This window comes from Morone saxatilis, unplaced genomic scaffold (genome assembly GCF_004916995.1).
Source record: "Morone saxatilis isolate NCDOM2014 unplaced genomic scaffold, NCSU_SB_2.0 Contig19, whole genome shotgun sequence".
Classification (NCBI taxonomy): domain Eukaryota; kingdom Metazoa; phylum Chordata; class Actinopteri; family Moronidae; genus Morone; species Morone saxatilis.
The window spans coordinates 14563458-14578042 of NW_023339751.1; the positions used below are offsets into that span (position 1 = coordinate 14563458).

Consider the following 14585-nt stretch of genomic DNA (forward strand, 5'->3'; position numbering starts at 1 on the left):
CACACACACACACACACACGGGGGTGTGAGAAGCAATTACATCTTTCAAAATGAAAACATTCTGGCAAATATCTGCCCTGCTAGGTTTGTGTGAACCATATCTTGAATCCTACTCACAGTAGCTCCACTGAGAGTGAAAGGTAAGTAGCCAATTAATTGATTTTCATGGTTATTTGCTTATCACTGCACTTGTCCAAACCTCAAAGGCTCTGCTCCAGACAGAAAGCTTTTGAAACCAGAAAAAAGAGACAGCTTAAGGGGTCCTGGGCCTAAAATGAGTCTCTTGCTCCTTAACAGCCTGTACTTGCATCAGTAGAAATAAGACTGGAGGGAGATGAACAGTCTATGATACAGAGTATTGGAAAGTTTAATGATCTACACACTGTAGGTATACGACACTATGCAAAATCCTCAGAGATAAGGTTGAAATCAGTGAGGTAGGCCTTTAAAAATAAATTAACTTGTAAGTATAGCACCCAGAAAAGTTAAGTATATAATGCCATGTGCTTTCCTGAACTCCTCATACTACACTTTAATGTTAATTACAGCACAATCCTACTGCTCTTCCAGTGAGTCCAGCCAAAACACACCGGCTTCCTCTGGCCAATCTAAACAGCCAACTGGACCAACTATCTAAGTTACTAGTGAAGAAAATAACTGGAGAGGTGATGACAGTAAACACTCAAGGCAGCAGAATGCAATACAGTTACACACAACACATAACCATGGTGCAATGTTGTGGTTCAAGAAATTAAAGAAAAATATCAGACGAGGCAAACACTTTGATCAGCCAGCAGTAAACGGCTCGCTCCACCCATTTATTCCTCATGCCTCAGTGAGACTGCACACTGTAAATCTAACGCAGTAGCCAAACAAACCTGGTTGCTTTTCTCTGCCTGGTTGTTCCTGTTGGAGTCTGGGAAATGGATGTGGCACCCCGTCTCCTCCATCACCCTCTTGATGTTGTTTCCACCTTTGCCAATAACGTGGGAGTGCTCTGTGTGGGAAACGTCCATCTTCAGAGTTACCCGGTTACTCTAATGAGCAGAAGAGAGAGGGTCGGGATGAAACATGATTGATAACACTTGCAATAGCTCAGTGAGTGGAGCATGGTACTAAAAAGAAAGTGCATATATTATTATTATATTACATGTGCATTTGAAAGGTAATAAAGATATAAATGACAAAATAAATTACCAAATATTTAATTTTATAAAGAAAAATTCATTTGAAGTTGTACTGTCAAACCTATTGTAGCTGTGACCGTCTTCCACAAAAGAATAGTGGGTAATAGTGTGCCTGAGGCATGACAGAGTATCCATATTACCACAGACGGCTTATTAAACTCACTATATAACCGTCATTGCTAATCAGATTTGTCTGTTTCTTTATGTGACATTTTAAAATGTACACACAAAAAAAGGAGGACCAGGACAAATTGCACACCCTCTGGTTTCCACCTGCTCCTCTGATTAGACATGCTGCTTCACTGAAAGGCCAGTGCAGCATCTGTCCCCCCCTTTACTTGATCTAAATAGTCACAAGATGAAAAACGTACAATTTCCCCTCTTTTAAACACTTTCACATGTTGCAATTATTTAGAAAAGAAGCAAATGAGCATCAAAATATGCAGCACAAAAAAAAATCTTATTATCAAATACTTCTGCTCTGTCTGCCAAACTAAAATGGCCTTTTTATGACAAAACCATATAAAATGCCACAAACTAGGCCAATCATGTGTTGCTCTTTTGCATGTGGCGTTTCAAAGTGCATGGATGATTGCTTGCCCCCAGGTGGTGCTACAGTGCAGTCACCCAGGTACGTGATTTCTTGTGTTTCCATGGCAATGAAGCCTGCAATGCATACACACTGCAATCCACGGCATAGCTCGGGATGTGAATATCTGGTGAGATTGGTGCCAAGTTCTACCACACTGCTGTGTGCAATCTGTCACTTGGACAGCAGGAGAGTGGAAGTGAAAATGCATTCCGTCTTGGTGAATGGCAGGACAGGGTGAGAAAGAGAGACACACAAAGAGCAAGGAGGAGGAGACAGGGAGAGAGTTACACACATCCACATGAAGTCCATCTTCGCTGTGATAAAGATGTTTACTGTACCTTTGTGTCAAGGACGGACATAATTCTGTCTTTGGCTTCCCTCACATTCTCCCTCTTCCCGCACACCTTGATGTGTGGATCTGCAGGGGAACAAAGGAGAAACATTAAAAGTGGGAGAGGAAGAGCATGTGTTGAAATGTGTGTGTGAGTGAGTCGGTGCTGATAGAGATATAATGTGAGAGTGGGACACAAGTTTAATCGAACATGACACGGCAGTCTGCATTTGTCAACAAATTACAGCGCGTCAGAGAAACAGCTCTGCAACAGTAATTGCTGCTTTGATATCTGCCGAGTCTCATTTAAGTCGGGAAGCAACCACACCGCATGGGGAGGGGGAGGGGGTGCAGCTCTGTGGAATTCTATTGAGCCAATCCATCACACAGTAGAGGCTACAGAAACATTATGAGCTGAAGAGAATTGCTCTGAGACAGCCATGATGTTTATCATCTCATTTTCCAGTATCTTTCTCAAAGACTTTGTTGCACATGACTCAGTGTGTCTACATGTGCTGCGTCTCTTAAAGAAATGACCACATACCACCCTGCAACAGAAACTGAGAGATTGTGCAAGTAAAGGTCCTAATAGCTTAAGTAAACTGTGCTTCCAGAGATCTCCTTAGCCTCGAAATACTTCAGTTAAAATAACCAAACACTGCATACCTAAACCATTCAAAGCTAATGCTTGTGTCTGTGTAGTGTTAGGTAAGCCTACATCTGGCTCTGCCGCATGCAGGATCCCTGGAGAACGCAAATGTGAAAACACATGAAAGCACGCACACAAATTCAAGAATGCACACACATGTACTACACACCCACGGTCCATCGCCCTTGTGTTAACTGTACTGAGCTGCAGGAAGTCGACTAAGCCCCCTTCCAGGAATACCCCTCCCCATACACACACACACACACACACACACAGACACACACGGACACACACAGACACACACACACAGCATCTCAGATTTACAGTATAGCCTTCAGACAGGACTGACTGAATCAGATTTATTGTTACAAAGTCGTTGGGACCTCGGAGAACCCCACAGATGCATGTTTAGACTTTCAAAACAGAGCAGAAATGAGAACACGCAGATGAGCAGAACACATTTGTGACGACAAAAGAAGTTCCCAATTTAAAGACTGTTTTTGATGACTACCATCATAAATTCATAAAAGCCAAACCAAGATGCTCTCTGTGGAGCTGCAACATACAATGAGAGCACATGATCTAAGTCTTAGTTAGAGAGCATTTTAGAATGAATTCTGTTTTTTAGAAGTATCTGAAGGAGTTTCAGTTCTCCGTTTAATGAGCACTGGGAACTAAGGGGACTATAGAGTGCCAGCGAGCAAGCGCTGAGTGTCTCAGGGGTCAGGCAACCTCAACACACACTACAGAAGATGCTAGATCAAATAGAAGAACACCGGCTCTTAGACGTCTTGAGGGGAAGGAACCAAAAAAAAACAAAGCTGCAGTCTGAGACAGGAAAACAAAACCATGGAAAACAAAAGAAAAAGAGCAGAAAGAGCGGTCAGAGATCAATCACAGCCTCAGCACTAGCTCCAAGAAATTTTCCCATCATACAGTTGTTGCTGTGAACAAAAGAAATCCCTCCACTTCCTCCCGTGGTACCCACTATGACCATTAGAGGGAGTATGGTTCTTCAAGTGTCTAACCTGCACAGCACATCTGGCAAACATTAGCCAGCCTAAACGACCGTTGCAGTTGTGATGTAGAACACCCCCGCATTTTTTAAATGGAGTGTGCTGTATGCTCTTTTTTTGATGATTGATTGTGGAATAAAAAATGAACACCTTAATTCTTAATTTGGCACAGACAACACCTAGAAAAGCAAACAAAAAACAAGAGAAGACTTGCAGCTGCAAAAAGTAAGTGCTTTCAGTTGTACAGATTTTATACAGTTTCACTTGACAGAGAAGAAACCTTTTGACCCAGAGTTCTGTACTGGCAAAGCTAAAGCATTTTTCCAGCTGAGGACTCCATTCTGAATACCACACAAATGAAGGAAATTAAGTCCTTTTGGCTCTGCGTTTCTCATTTAAAACATCTGCGGAAATGTAGAAACAGACAATTGGCAAGTGAGAGTAGTATTAAGATATTTATCACATAAAAACAAAGCAAAAAAACAAAAACTTATTTTTATGTGAAAAATGAGTAAAACAAACAATCTCACAGGGTTGATCATTCTGTCGCAGAGTTCTGAAGTTGCAGACCTGTCTTTCTTTGTAAGTGATATGGCTCCTTGCTGTATTAAATCACTAAAAGCGTGCTGATGATGGCTTGCCCCCTGAGGGTAACAACGGGCCTTATCACGCTTATGCAGGTGGCAGGGATAGCAGGCTGCAGGTGATGAAATAGAGGACCTGGCATTTTGATGGAGTGTGGCCCTGTATGGGGGGTTGGGGGTGGGGAGGTTACAAACATACAAATCCCCTCACATCTGCCGCTATCCTGCTGAGTGTAACTAATTCCAGACTGTGCATGTAAGACAAAGCTAATGCAAAATTCCAGGAAAACTAACACTTAAAGTGTATTTTTTTTTATTAGGATTACTCAAATTAATTTGCACCGACTGTCATCAGCTATTTTAAGGGCTGAGCGAGTGAGTTTTGCGTTGGTCATATCCAATGAAAGAGTGATGAGGGAAAAAAGGAATGTGGATCATTGTCTCAAGTAATTTTCCTTATGTGAAGTTTCAACCCTGTAGTGTTGCATCTTCAGTCATCCACACTAGAATCAAGCATGATTAAAATATTCTCTCTTTAGCCATCTTGGCCCTTTCTCTTCCCCTCACTCCCTCTAATGTACTCAGGTTGCTAAAACATCATTTCCTAATATCTCTTCACCCAAAAATGCATTTGCTCATAAGATAACTAACTAAGTGAGAATCCAACATTCTTCCCCCTCTGCTCCTCTCGGTTTACGCAACACAGAGGGAAAATCTGACAGGCTACAAATCATGGGACAAAGTTTTAAATAACCTCACTTCGTACACAGAACATCATTCCCAGGTGGTGTTGGAGGCAGGTTTTGTGAATGAACTAATACTTTGGATGAATGGATGGTTGTGTGTGAATGGATTGCCAGGATTTACAGTTGATTAATTATCCAGAGGGAAAAATGTTAAAGATTCTGATGGAACCCCGTCAACTATTTCTATACAGATTGAGTAAGGAAGTTAAATAATGTCATTGGATTCCACATCTGGCTTGAAGACGTACACTGACAATTCCCCTGAGGACAACAAAGTGGGTACAGCTACACCTACTCCTCACCCCGTTCCTCTCAAACCCTGTCTCACCCCCACCCAGAAGAGCTTTAAATAACCGTGATAATGTTTTATTGGTAACAGAGTGCCGGAGCAACTTGGCCAATAAATGCGTGAGCTTCGATAGCAAAGACTCCCTCCCCTCCGCCTCCACAGAAAAATCACAAATTCCTCAGTGCAGATGAAGTTGCGGGCTTGTAAGTAAAGGAAAACATGCAAGCTTTCATGTTTTAAACTTCTAAATTAACTTTTTAATAATGAATGCCAGTGCAACCTTGAAATTCTTCCCTCTTGTCTGTGCAATGACTCTCCTGAGAATATACTTCTGGTTCAAACAACACTGACTCATAATCATTAACCTCTCTTGCTGTTACTTAAGATTTACACATTAAATTTAGTTAAGCTAGTTAGTTCTGTTACCACACATCTTACACGCATTGTGTTTCTGTTAGATATAGTTAAAGGCATTGAAGTCATGAAAACTTATGCTGGACCTTATGCATAGCAATTGAAATATCTGAAGTCACAGTCATACAGTCTGTAGGCCCATTATTCACCAAACTCTCAAATTGTACACATTTAAAAGCACTAAAAGCAATACATGGATTCAATATAAAAATAATGTGAATATGGGATTTACCTTTTTTGGACTTGGCTCCGATTTTCAGTTTGGATGGCCAGGCTATCTGCGTTTGGGTCTCATCCATGATCTGGAACAGAGTGAAAGAGAGCTGACATTAGTTTATCACAGATATCAGTATTGGCAGATACTGTGTGTTGGCAGGCAAAAACAAACAACATACATACAATAAATGTAGCAGAACACTGAACTCCAATGCTCAAATCAGTTTGCAGTATGTGAGTTGTCATCAGCCTATATATGTTGATCTTAATTTTATGGCGCAGCAATGGATTTGAGCTCTCCTAGTCTGCAAGACGTGGCTCAGGGAGATGCTTCGCTGTTGCTGTGTTTCACACTATGACAATAAAGAGACTTGACTTCATACTCTAACCAGTAAAACCTAGCATCCATTGGGGTCAAGTCAAAGTTATATAGGACATTTGTAGGTTTTTCAGTGTCTTAATGTGGCTTTGGCTTAACTTGAAGTGTGGACAACTCCCCATTGCTTCTCTTGTCACAAGAAACATTAATTTTGCTTTTAAAAAGCAAATGAAACAAGGAATTAGTAACCAGCAGTTACCAAAAACAAAGCCTTACACGAAACAAATTGGCTTCTTTATTGAAGAACCCAGAGAAGTCAAAGAAGCCGTGAGTCCAGTTCAAACATGTGTGGTGATATAAGCTTATATGATGTTTCCAGACATTGGTTCATTTCTGCTCAACACCCAAATCCTCCCACCACAACACCACCAAAGAAATAAAAACAGAAAAAACAGAGTACACTTGGCTTTGGTACTCGTGAAAAATGCCAACAACAATCTATGTGAGAGCCCTTTGACAAGTCTAGTCATCGTAAACTGGGAGCATGTGTATAGACGTAAAAAAAAAAAAAAGAAAAAAAAAAAGGAGCTGGTCAAGATGCTGTCAGCATTCCAGTCAGGGGAAATCTATTACCCAACCTCCTGCTCCTCTTTTCAACCATAAGGAAGCTCTCACCTTGCTTGGCTTTCTGGCTACAAACCCACAAACAAACCCCCTGAGAACTGCCTGCCATGAGGAGCGGTTGATGTTAGTGGAAAAAAAACAAGGGGAAAAACTGTCAAACGTTCCAAAAATGAGAAGCTGACATGCTCCCTCCTAATGGCTCTGTCCTCAATGTGCACTATCCTTGTTTTCACAAAAGGTCCTGTGGTCTTTTGTTTGTTTTAATACTTTCCAGGGGTTTGTGTTTTCGGGGTGGAGAAGATATGAATTTCTCAAAGTTTCAACCACATGATCAAGCACCCAAGGACAGCTTCGAGCCATTACATGAGCAGCACTTAATGTTCCTCGGTGGTCCAGTGCATTAAGCAATGAGCCACATACTGTAACTCAAATGGGAGACGGGGTGCATTAAGAGCCATCAGTGCTCCCAGTGAAGATTAGATGTTCGGTTTATTAGCGCCACAACGATTCACAGCCTTCATTATTTTACAACCATTTTCAAATTATATTTGCCATTTTCCCTTGCCAAATAATAAGAACTACCGCCTGTATTCCTAGGGGAGCTGGTGCACAAATCGAAAAGGGAAGTGCTTAAATTCCTCCATATGCTCTTCTGGAAGTAGCATGGTCTGTTTGGCATCCTTTACAACACATTCTGACTGCTTATCCACTGCCAGTCTCACACACCTGTAAAGCAGAGAGACAACTTTTAAAAGGCCTGATCTGTACCTTTCTTTACTCTGCTGCAATATACTCAAGAGTCCATGATGGTTGACTGGAAGCCCTTTCAAGCCACAATGATTTTCTACACCTTCCTATAATCACATATAAAAAAGGACGCCCTAAACAAGTAACAGAATGAGGCGCCTATGCCATTTTTGCCACTAATAGACCACAATAAATGTTCAAACTTGAAGTAACCTTTATTAAGCTCTGAGGTTTTTTTGGGGGGCTTTCCACTTCATAAATTCACAGCAGATAATTGAATTCAGTAAAATGAACTCTTCCTTCAAAGGCGAGTTTGTCACTTCTCTAGCAAAACAGGATTCTGCAATCCTCAGAAGAACTCAAAACAGTTTGTTGGAAGCCAATAAAATCATTGCCCAACGTATTTGTACAACAAAAATGTATTTATTGATGTTTTGCTACATTCTTCCTTCTTCCTTGGCACAAGTTGCATATCTTGGGCATTATTCTTATTCATCTAATGGCGGAGAAACACGTCTCTATGTTTACGTCCACTTTCTACGGAATAAATAGTATTGTTTTGTGCAATGAAAATAAAGCAGAATTCCTTTCAGATGATCTCACTCAACTATTTCTGTTAGGAATTCTTCTGTGGTAACATCAAAGTGACTAAGCTGGAAATAGTTCCAGCTTTAGCATCCAGCATGCTAATGATCCCCCATTAATGTCCTCCTACTGGAAACATTCCCATTTCTCTTCTCTGCAATATTATCACAACTGCTGCAATAACATTATCGGTCTATTCACTCCGAATGGTTTAACACGCAATGAAATTTAGGCCTCAAACCAAAATCTGATGAGTTCTGTGTTACTGGGTTTCATATAAGCCCGAGGCACAGGCGACTCTAATCTACAACATGACACCCTCCCGCCGTCGTCTGGTATATGTGAGAAAGGACAATAAATCACAAATACCCAAAGGCTAGATGCAAACTTTTTCTCCATCAGCTGAAGTCACATGCTCACACCAACAGCTGGATGTATAACAACAACATTAAAAGGACATTCTGTTCCCTGTGGTAAGGAGAAAGTCCTTTAACTTTTACCCTTAACTTTCCCATTTTTGGGGGCTTTTGTCTCCTACGACAATGACAGATGTGTCTGGGTTTTGTCAGGGAGGTTTTCAATTTAAAACCACAATTTAAAGAAATACAACACTGTCGTTGAAATGACTGTGGCAATGTGGAAGCAAATGAGTGATTGTGACTTCCTTATAAAAATGTTATTAAAAAGTGCTAACCTACAATGGAAATGTCCTATTCAACCTTTTGAGTAACAGCATGGAATGTAAAAAACCCAGTAAAATGACAAAAGTAACATATCAGAAGTAACTAATTATACTTTCTTAAAATTTTGAAACTATATGGCCTTCTACGCCTCATCAACTTTTTCTCCAAAAAGGGCCTTGTTCAGAGAGACATGTTTCCTGTCCAGGGTTGCTGTTTTTGGCAGCGTCCTGCAGATGGGACTGATTTCGGACAGACCACACACCATTTTAAAGGGTGGATGGCGTTTATTTTTATGAAGGGGGTAGCAAATACCTCTCAAATGGGTCGAGATATTTGCACAAATTAAGTTACCTATACATTTACCGTTCCACCCTTTCTTCTCTGCAATCCCACCCTTTCTGAAATGAATAAATACATAAATGACTATGGTTCTGATCAGTTTCACTGCACAGCCTTGACATGATGATTGGTTTTTAGAGGTTTGCAGCTGGTGAAGGCAGACGTGTGCAGAGCTGTATTTGAAATCAAACAGGATATCATTAAAGCGATATCCTGAGAGAGAGCACATGTGTTCAGCGCACGTGACTGTGTGTACATCTGCATGTGTGTACGTATAAAAACAGCAGCAATCAACATGGCAGAGGCATGTTTCCTGGCCGGCACTGCAATGGTGCAGCTGTTTATTCAGCTGGAATGTGTGTGTGTGTGTGTGTTTGGCAGGGGGACACAGAGGGTGTAAAGAGGTTGTGAACAGAGTTAAGAGTCTGACTGAGGGAACAGCATGGACTGAACCGTCCCCACGAGACTCGGCAGTCATAACTGAGTTCATGTTAACAATCTGAGTGCTAACTTGCAGCTAAAGCCCCATTACACCTCAGGGTTAATACTAACATATGCATGATTATGAAAGAGAAACACATTACAAGGAGGGCACTTCACACCCCTAACCCTGTTGAAATGCACCAAGACAACATGTCATTGTAAACTAATTTAAGTTGCTTGATGAGCACAAACATTTGTTCATATACATTTTGTTTTGATGGCACTCATACTGACCCAGTTATTTTAACATCTCACCATTTTGTGCCAACCAAATATTTCATCCTGACAACTTTTAAGTTTTCCTATTTGCCTTGTGTCAGCGCAGCGAAATACAAAACGCTCCAGTGCTATAAACCAAATGAAATGAATTATGCCTGGCCAGAGATCTAAGTGCACTGGCACTTATATAGTGCGCCTGGCATTATTTACAGAGCCACAACTCCTGGGATGGAGAGATGGCAGGGGGATCAGAGATGAACTCGCCAGGGGTTCAAAGGCATCTCTCAACCCAAATCCACTCCAAGCTCTTCTGTGGTGCACAGTTATCGGCTCAACCAGCCGAGCTTCTCTGCTCTTTGCTGTCCCACAGCTCAACTTCTGCGCAGCTCTCCAAAACAGCTTTGTGGTATGTGCCAATGATTTGACACTCCAACAGTTCACAGTCCAAAACTTTCACTGCACCAGAGTGTGCTGAACTGTTCACTGACGCACGTTTTCGGTTAAACAATCAAGCACTTCATTTGCTAAAAAAAAAAATCCCCTCGTTATACTAAACTGATAACAATGACACACCAGTGGTTTAATAAAATGCACAGATGAAATAATGTTAAAATGGCAGGAGGGAAAGCGGGGGAACGAGGGACGAGCAGGAGGGAAAACACAAGGCAGACACCAAAACAAAGACAGAAAAGAAAGATGAACATGTAGCTGCGAGATTCCCCTATGTGAGCAGCTGGGAATTGCACACAGCTAATATCACAGCTGTGGCACCCTCCTGTGGTCCCACTTCATCTGCCATCCTCTTTTTACTTTTTCATTGACTACACAAAGAGGGTGGACTGTTTGTGCTCTATTACAAAATGTTGCTCTGGACTCAAAGGAAGTCCAGCAGACAGTGAGTAAGAGGGTTTGATCAACCGCAGCAACCGGGCCTGGGGAGAAAGTGTGTGGGTGGACCATTTTATGTTGCTCTCATCAGTGACTGAACTCCAAGTCTCACTGCTATGAAATCTCAGTCCCACAGCCTAAAGTGTGTGCACATGGTTCCTTACGTGAGCGTTAGAGCTGCTACGCATGTACTTTATTAGTCTCGTTGAGTGTGTGTGTGTGTGTGTGTGCGCGGTAGATGGGTGTGTTGGACGGCAGGAAGCAGTCCAACTAAGAGTTTCCATTTTCATCAACTTCAAGGTATTTCACACACCTCATCCATTTTTCATCTTTCAACAATACCGTTCCACAGTCGCACTCAGTGTTTATTTTCCTGACTTTAATTGGGCATGTATGTGGTGATCACGCTATCAGAGGGAAACTATACAGAGTTATCCAAATGGAAATTCTACAATAAAAACACGACTTTAGCACTCCTCCTTTACTGCTCTTCACCAGCCTGCCAACCCAAACAGCTGCACACTAATTTCTAATTGACAATTTAACCTCTGGTAACCACTGTTTCTTTGAACGAGCTGTGACAATATTCAAGCCAGAGACTTTATAAACCATGACTGGCAAAGTCAATACCAACGGCCGTACTTTGTCAGAATAGCTTTGCGGAGCGAGGTAGACACCTACACTGGATATCTTAAACATTATAGTTGTAACCAAACCAAAAGAGGCGGAGACAGAACTACAGTACATCTAGAGTCCTTGTTAAAATTCCAAGGAGAGGAATCTTAAGGCGCCTGGTTTGCATTACTTGGTTTTTGAAAACTGCTTCAGGGAGAGTTAAATTGCCTCCTTCTTTGACATTTAACTCAGCTTCATAACCTCCAAAACCAAATACGGAAAATAGACAAAAGAGGAATGCTAAAAAACAAACCGCTGTCCATCATTTATTTCATTACAGCCCATTAACATGCTATAGGAGTTTAACATATTCAGGAAACTGGATTTTAAACAAGAACGAATCCACTCGAGATACTTAAAGAGAACCACATAATTACCAAGATACTTTCATAATAACTGCTGTCGAAATTCAATTAGTGTTAATGTTTAACTCTGATTCTTGAAAATGTGATTAGTCTTGTCTTGATTTGTTTTGATACAAATCTGACACACACTTTCACTCCAGTCCTCTGGGTGCAAATTAAACAAATGGAGCAGGTCAAGGTAATTGGTTTGCCAGTTCATAAACACATTTAGTGTCAACTAATGGTTTTTATGTTTTAATTATTATTTTGGGGCTTTGTGCCTTTTTTGGATAGGACAGCTGAAGATAGATAGAAAAGGGGAAGAGAAAGAGGGGATGACAGGCAGCAAAGGGCCACAGGTCGGACTTGAACCCATGGCCTCTGCAGAAAGAGCTCAGTCTCGGTTAATGGGGTGCCAGCTCCACCACGTGAGCTACCAGGACACTCCTGTCACAACTAATGTTAATGGTTGCTTTCCCTCATATGGGTGCTTCACAAATAGAAATGTTTTAGGATTAGGGTTGGGCAATATGGCAAAATATATATAGATATGTGAAGATTCAAATTGGTGAGATGAAAAATTAATTGTGACATCGTCGTATTGAGATTAATTCAGTTTCACTTTACAAAAAAAAAGAAATATGCACACTTTTGCATACCCTACCTTGGAAATAAAAAAGGATTCTATAATTTGATAAAGAAATATAAGACAAAATATATATTTTGTCTGAGAAATAAAGGACTTTTTTTCGGTCATAATTTGTCTTCCATCTCATTTAAAAAAAAAAAAAAAAAAATAAATCATACAGTGAACCCAGTATTGTGAATTGTATCAAATTGTGAGCTGAGTGAGTCATTACATCCCTGTTTAGAACCACGGTTTTAATCTAAAACAGATACAATTACACACAAATAAATACAAATCTTGTCTGTTCAATTTCATTGATCTGTAGAAATTCTTGCAGTGTGAAATGTTTTCATAAAAGGACTTTCATATAATTGTTTAAACATACTGTAGCTTTTGTTAGTACACTGTCAAGCAACGTAACTTAACAGTATGTTACAGTATGTGTTTTTAATTGTCTCATTAGGTTAATTTTCTGACATTATCAGCGTTTTAATATTGTTTATACCACTCAGCCCTAGTCATAATTAGCTCTAGAAATAAAACCTGAGGCATCATTAATGTTCAGAAATGATTTCACTGTTAGAGAAATGGAGGCTTTAATAGAACAAAAACTAATCCTTGTAGTTGCAACTTGTAACTTGAAAGAAAGAACATTAATAAATGTGACTATTTAAACTACAATAAAGCTTTAAAACCAGACAGGGTCACACACTTGACTGATCAATGAGCACCAGCGAGACAATGTGAGCAAGTTGTGATAAAAAAAAAATACATTCAAAATTATTTAAGATCACTGAGGCAAATCCTTGTTTCATTGCATGTAATGAAGCTTCAGAGCACTAATTACATCAGTGACAAAGAAAAATCAATGAGGCAGAGCTGGCCGGAGCAGGCCTGTGTTCAACCTCTCTCTCAACTGAAACTGGAGAGATGATCTGGTATATTACGGTATATTATGTAAGTGAGAAAGGCCCACAGTGTTGTGTCAGCTGTGTTATAGGATCAGAGTCCCGGAGTGACTCAACGTCAGTGTTGTTCCCTTGTTTTTGTTTGCTGTGATTTGTAATTACGTGTGACTGGAGGAACACCTGACATCTGCTCCCCTTACCAAGAGAGAAGCGCTGGCTCAGTAGGGCTTGAACGCAACCCAAGGACAAAGCAAACACTATGCAAGTGCAGACTACACACTCACCTTCTGAAAGAAATCCTCCCCGCCGTTGACTCTCCCCTCAGAGGCAGCTACAGTGGGACAGAGAGGGAGAAAAATAAATTCATGAAACCGCACAGAACCACTCAGTTTTGTATACACAATGTAACCTTAACACAGCCAAATCACACACAGATTATCCAGTCTCCTCGAAAATGTCACAGTATCTTCGTCCAGAGCGGTGTTTATGGTGGATCTCCATTTCTTTGGATATTGTGTTTGGCATGGCCGCTGATACTGCTCATTTGCAGGAACAGAATAAAACCTTCCAAGGCATTTTCTATAATCGTTGGGATTGGATACAGCTTCCGTGGAACAAATTGATGGATACAGTGAAAATATTTGGGCATTTTACAGTAGCCGTTAATGGAACGATTCATATCACACTTGGGTCAACTGGTGTCCATTTTCACACTTCTTAAAAAAAATAAATAAAAATGTCTTTCACACTTTTGAAAGTCATCCGTCAGCATAATGTACACTTCCGGCCTTGGGCACTACAGTGAATGAAAACTCCAGAGCTTCAAAATCAACAGCCCAAAATCACCTGTAAAGAAATTAAGCTCTCAGTAAAGCCCTGGTGTTTTAAAGTAATTTTCCAAGCAGAAAAAGCCAAGAAACTCCCTCAGCTGATACAGTAAGCTGGATAGAAACAGAGGGCCAATCACCAAAGCAAGTCAGGACTGCAGCCGCTCCAACACATCTGTAAGTCCTTCAAACTGTGGCAGTGCTGTTGATGCAAAATACATATCTGCTCTCCAAGGAGAATTCTCATGTTCCTCTGTCATTTGGGAATACAGGGACGGTTTAATGATGCATT

General features: G+C 40.8%; 1 protein-coding gene across 1 annotated transcript in view; it reads right to left on the minus strand.

Annotated features, from left to right (window-relative positions):
• The window catches only part of LOC118329192 (protein bicaudal C homolog 1-like), a 55249-nt gene that overhangs the window by 23818 nt on the left and 16846 nt on the right, over nucleotides 1-14585 (minus strand). Inside the window, exons 2-5 of the mRNA XM_035663199.1 lie at nucleotides 13751-13797; nucleotides 6041-6110; nucleotides 2118-2197; nucleotides 879-1037 (exon numbers count right to left, since the gene is read on the minus strand). Coding sequence (XP_035519092.1) covers nucleotides 879-1037; nucleotides 2118-2197; nucleotides 6041-6110; nucleotides 13751-13797 — 356 coding nt within the window. The remainder of the gene's footprint in view (nucleotides 1-878; nucleotides 1038-2117; nucleotides 2198-6040; nucleotides 6111-13750; nucleotides 13798-14585) is intronic.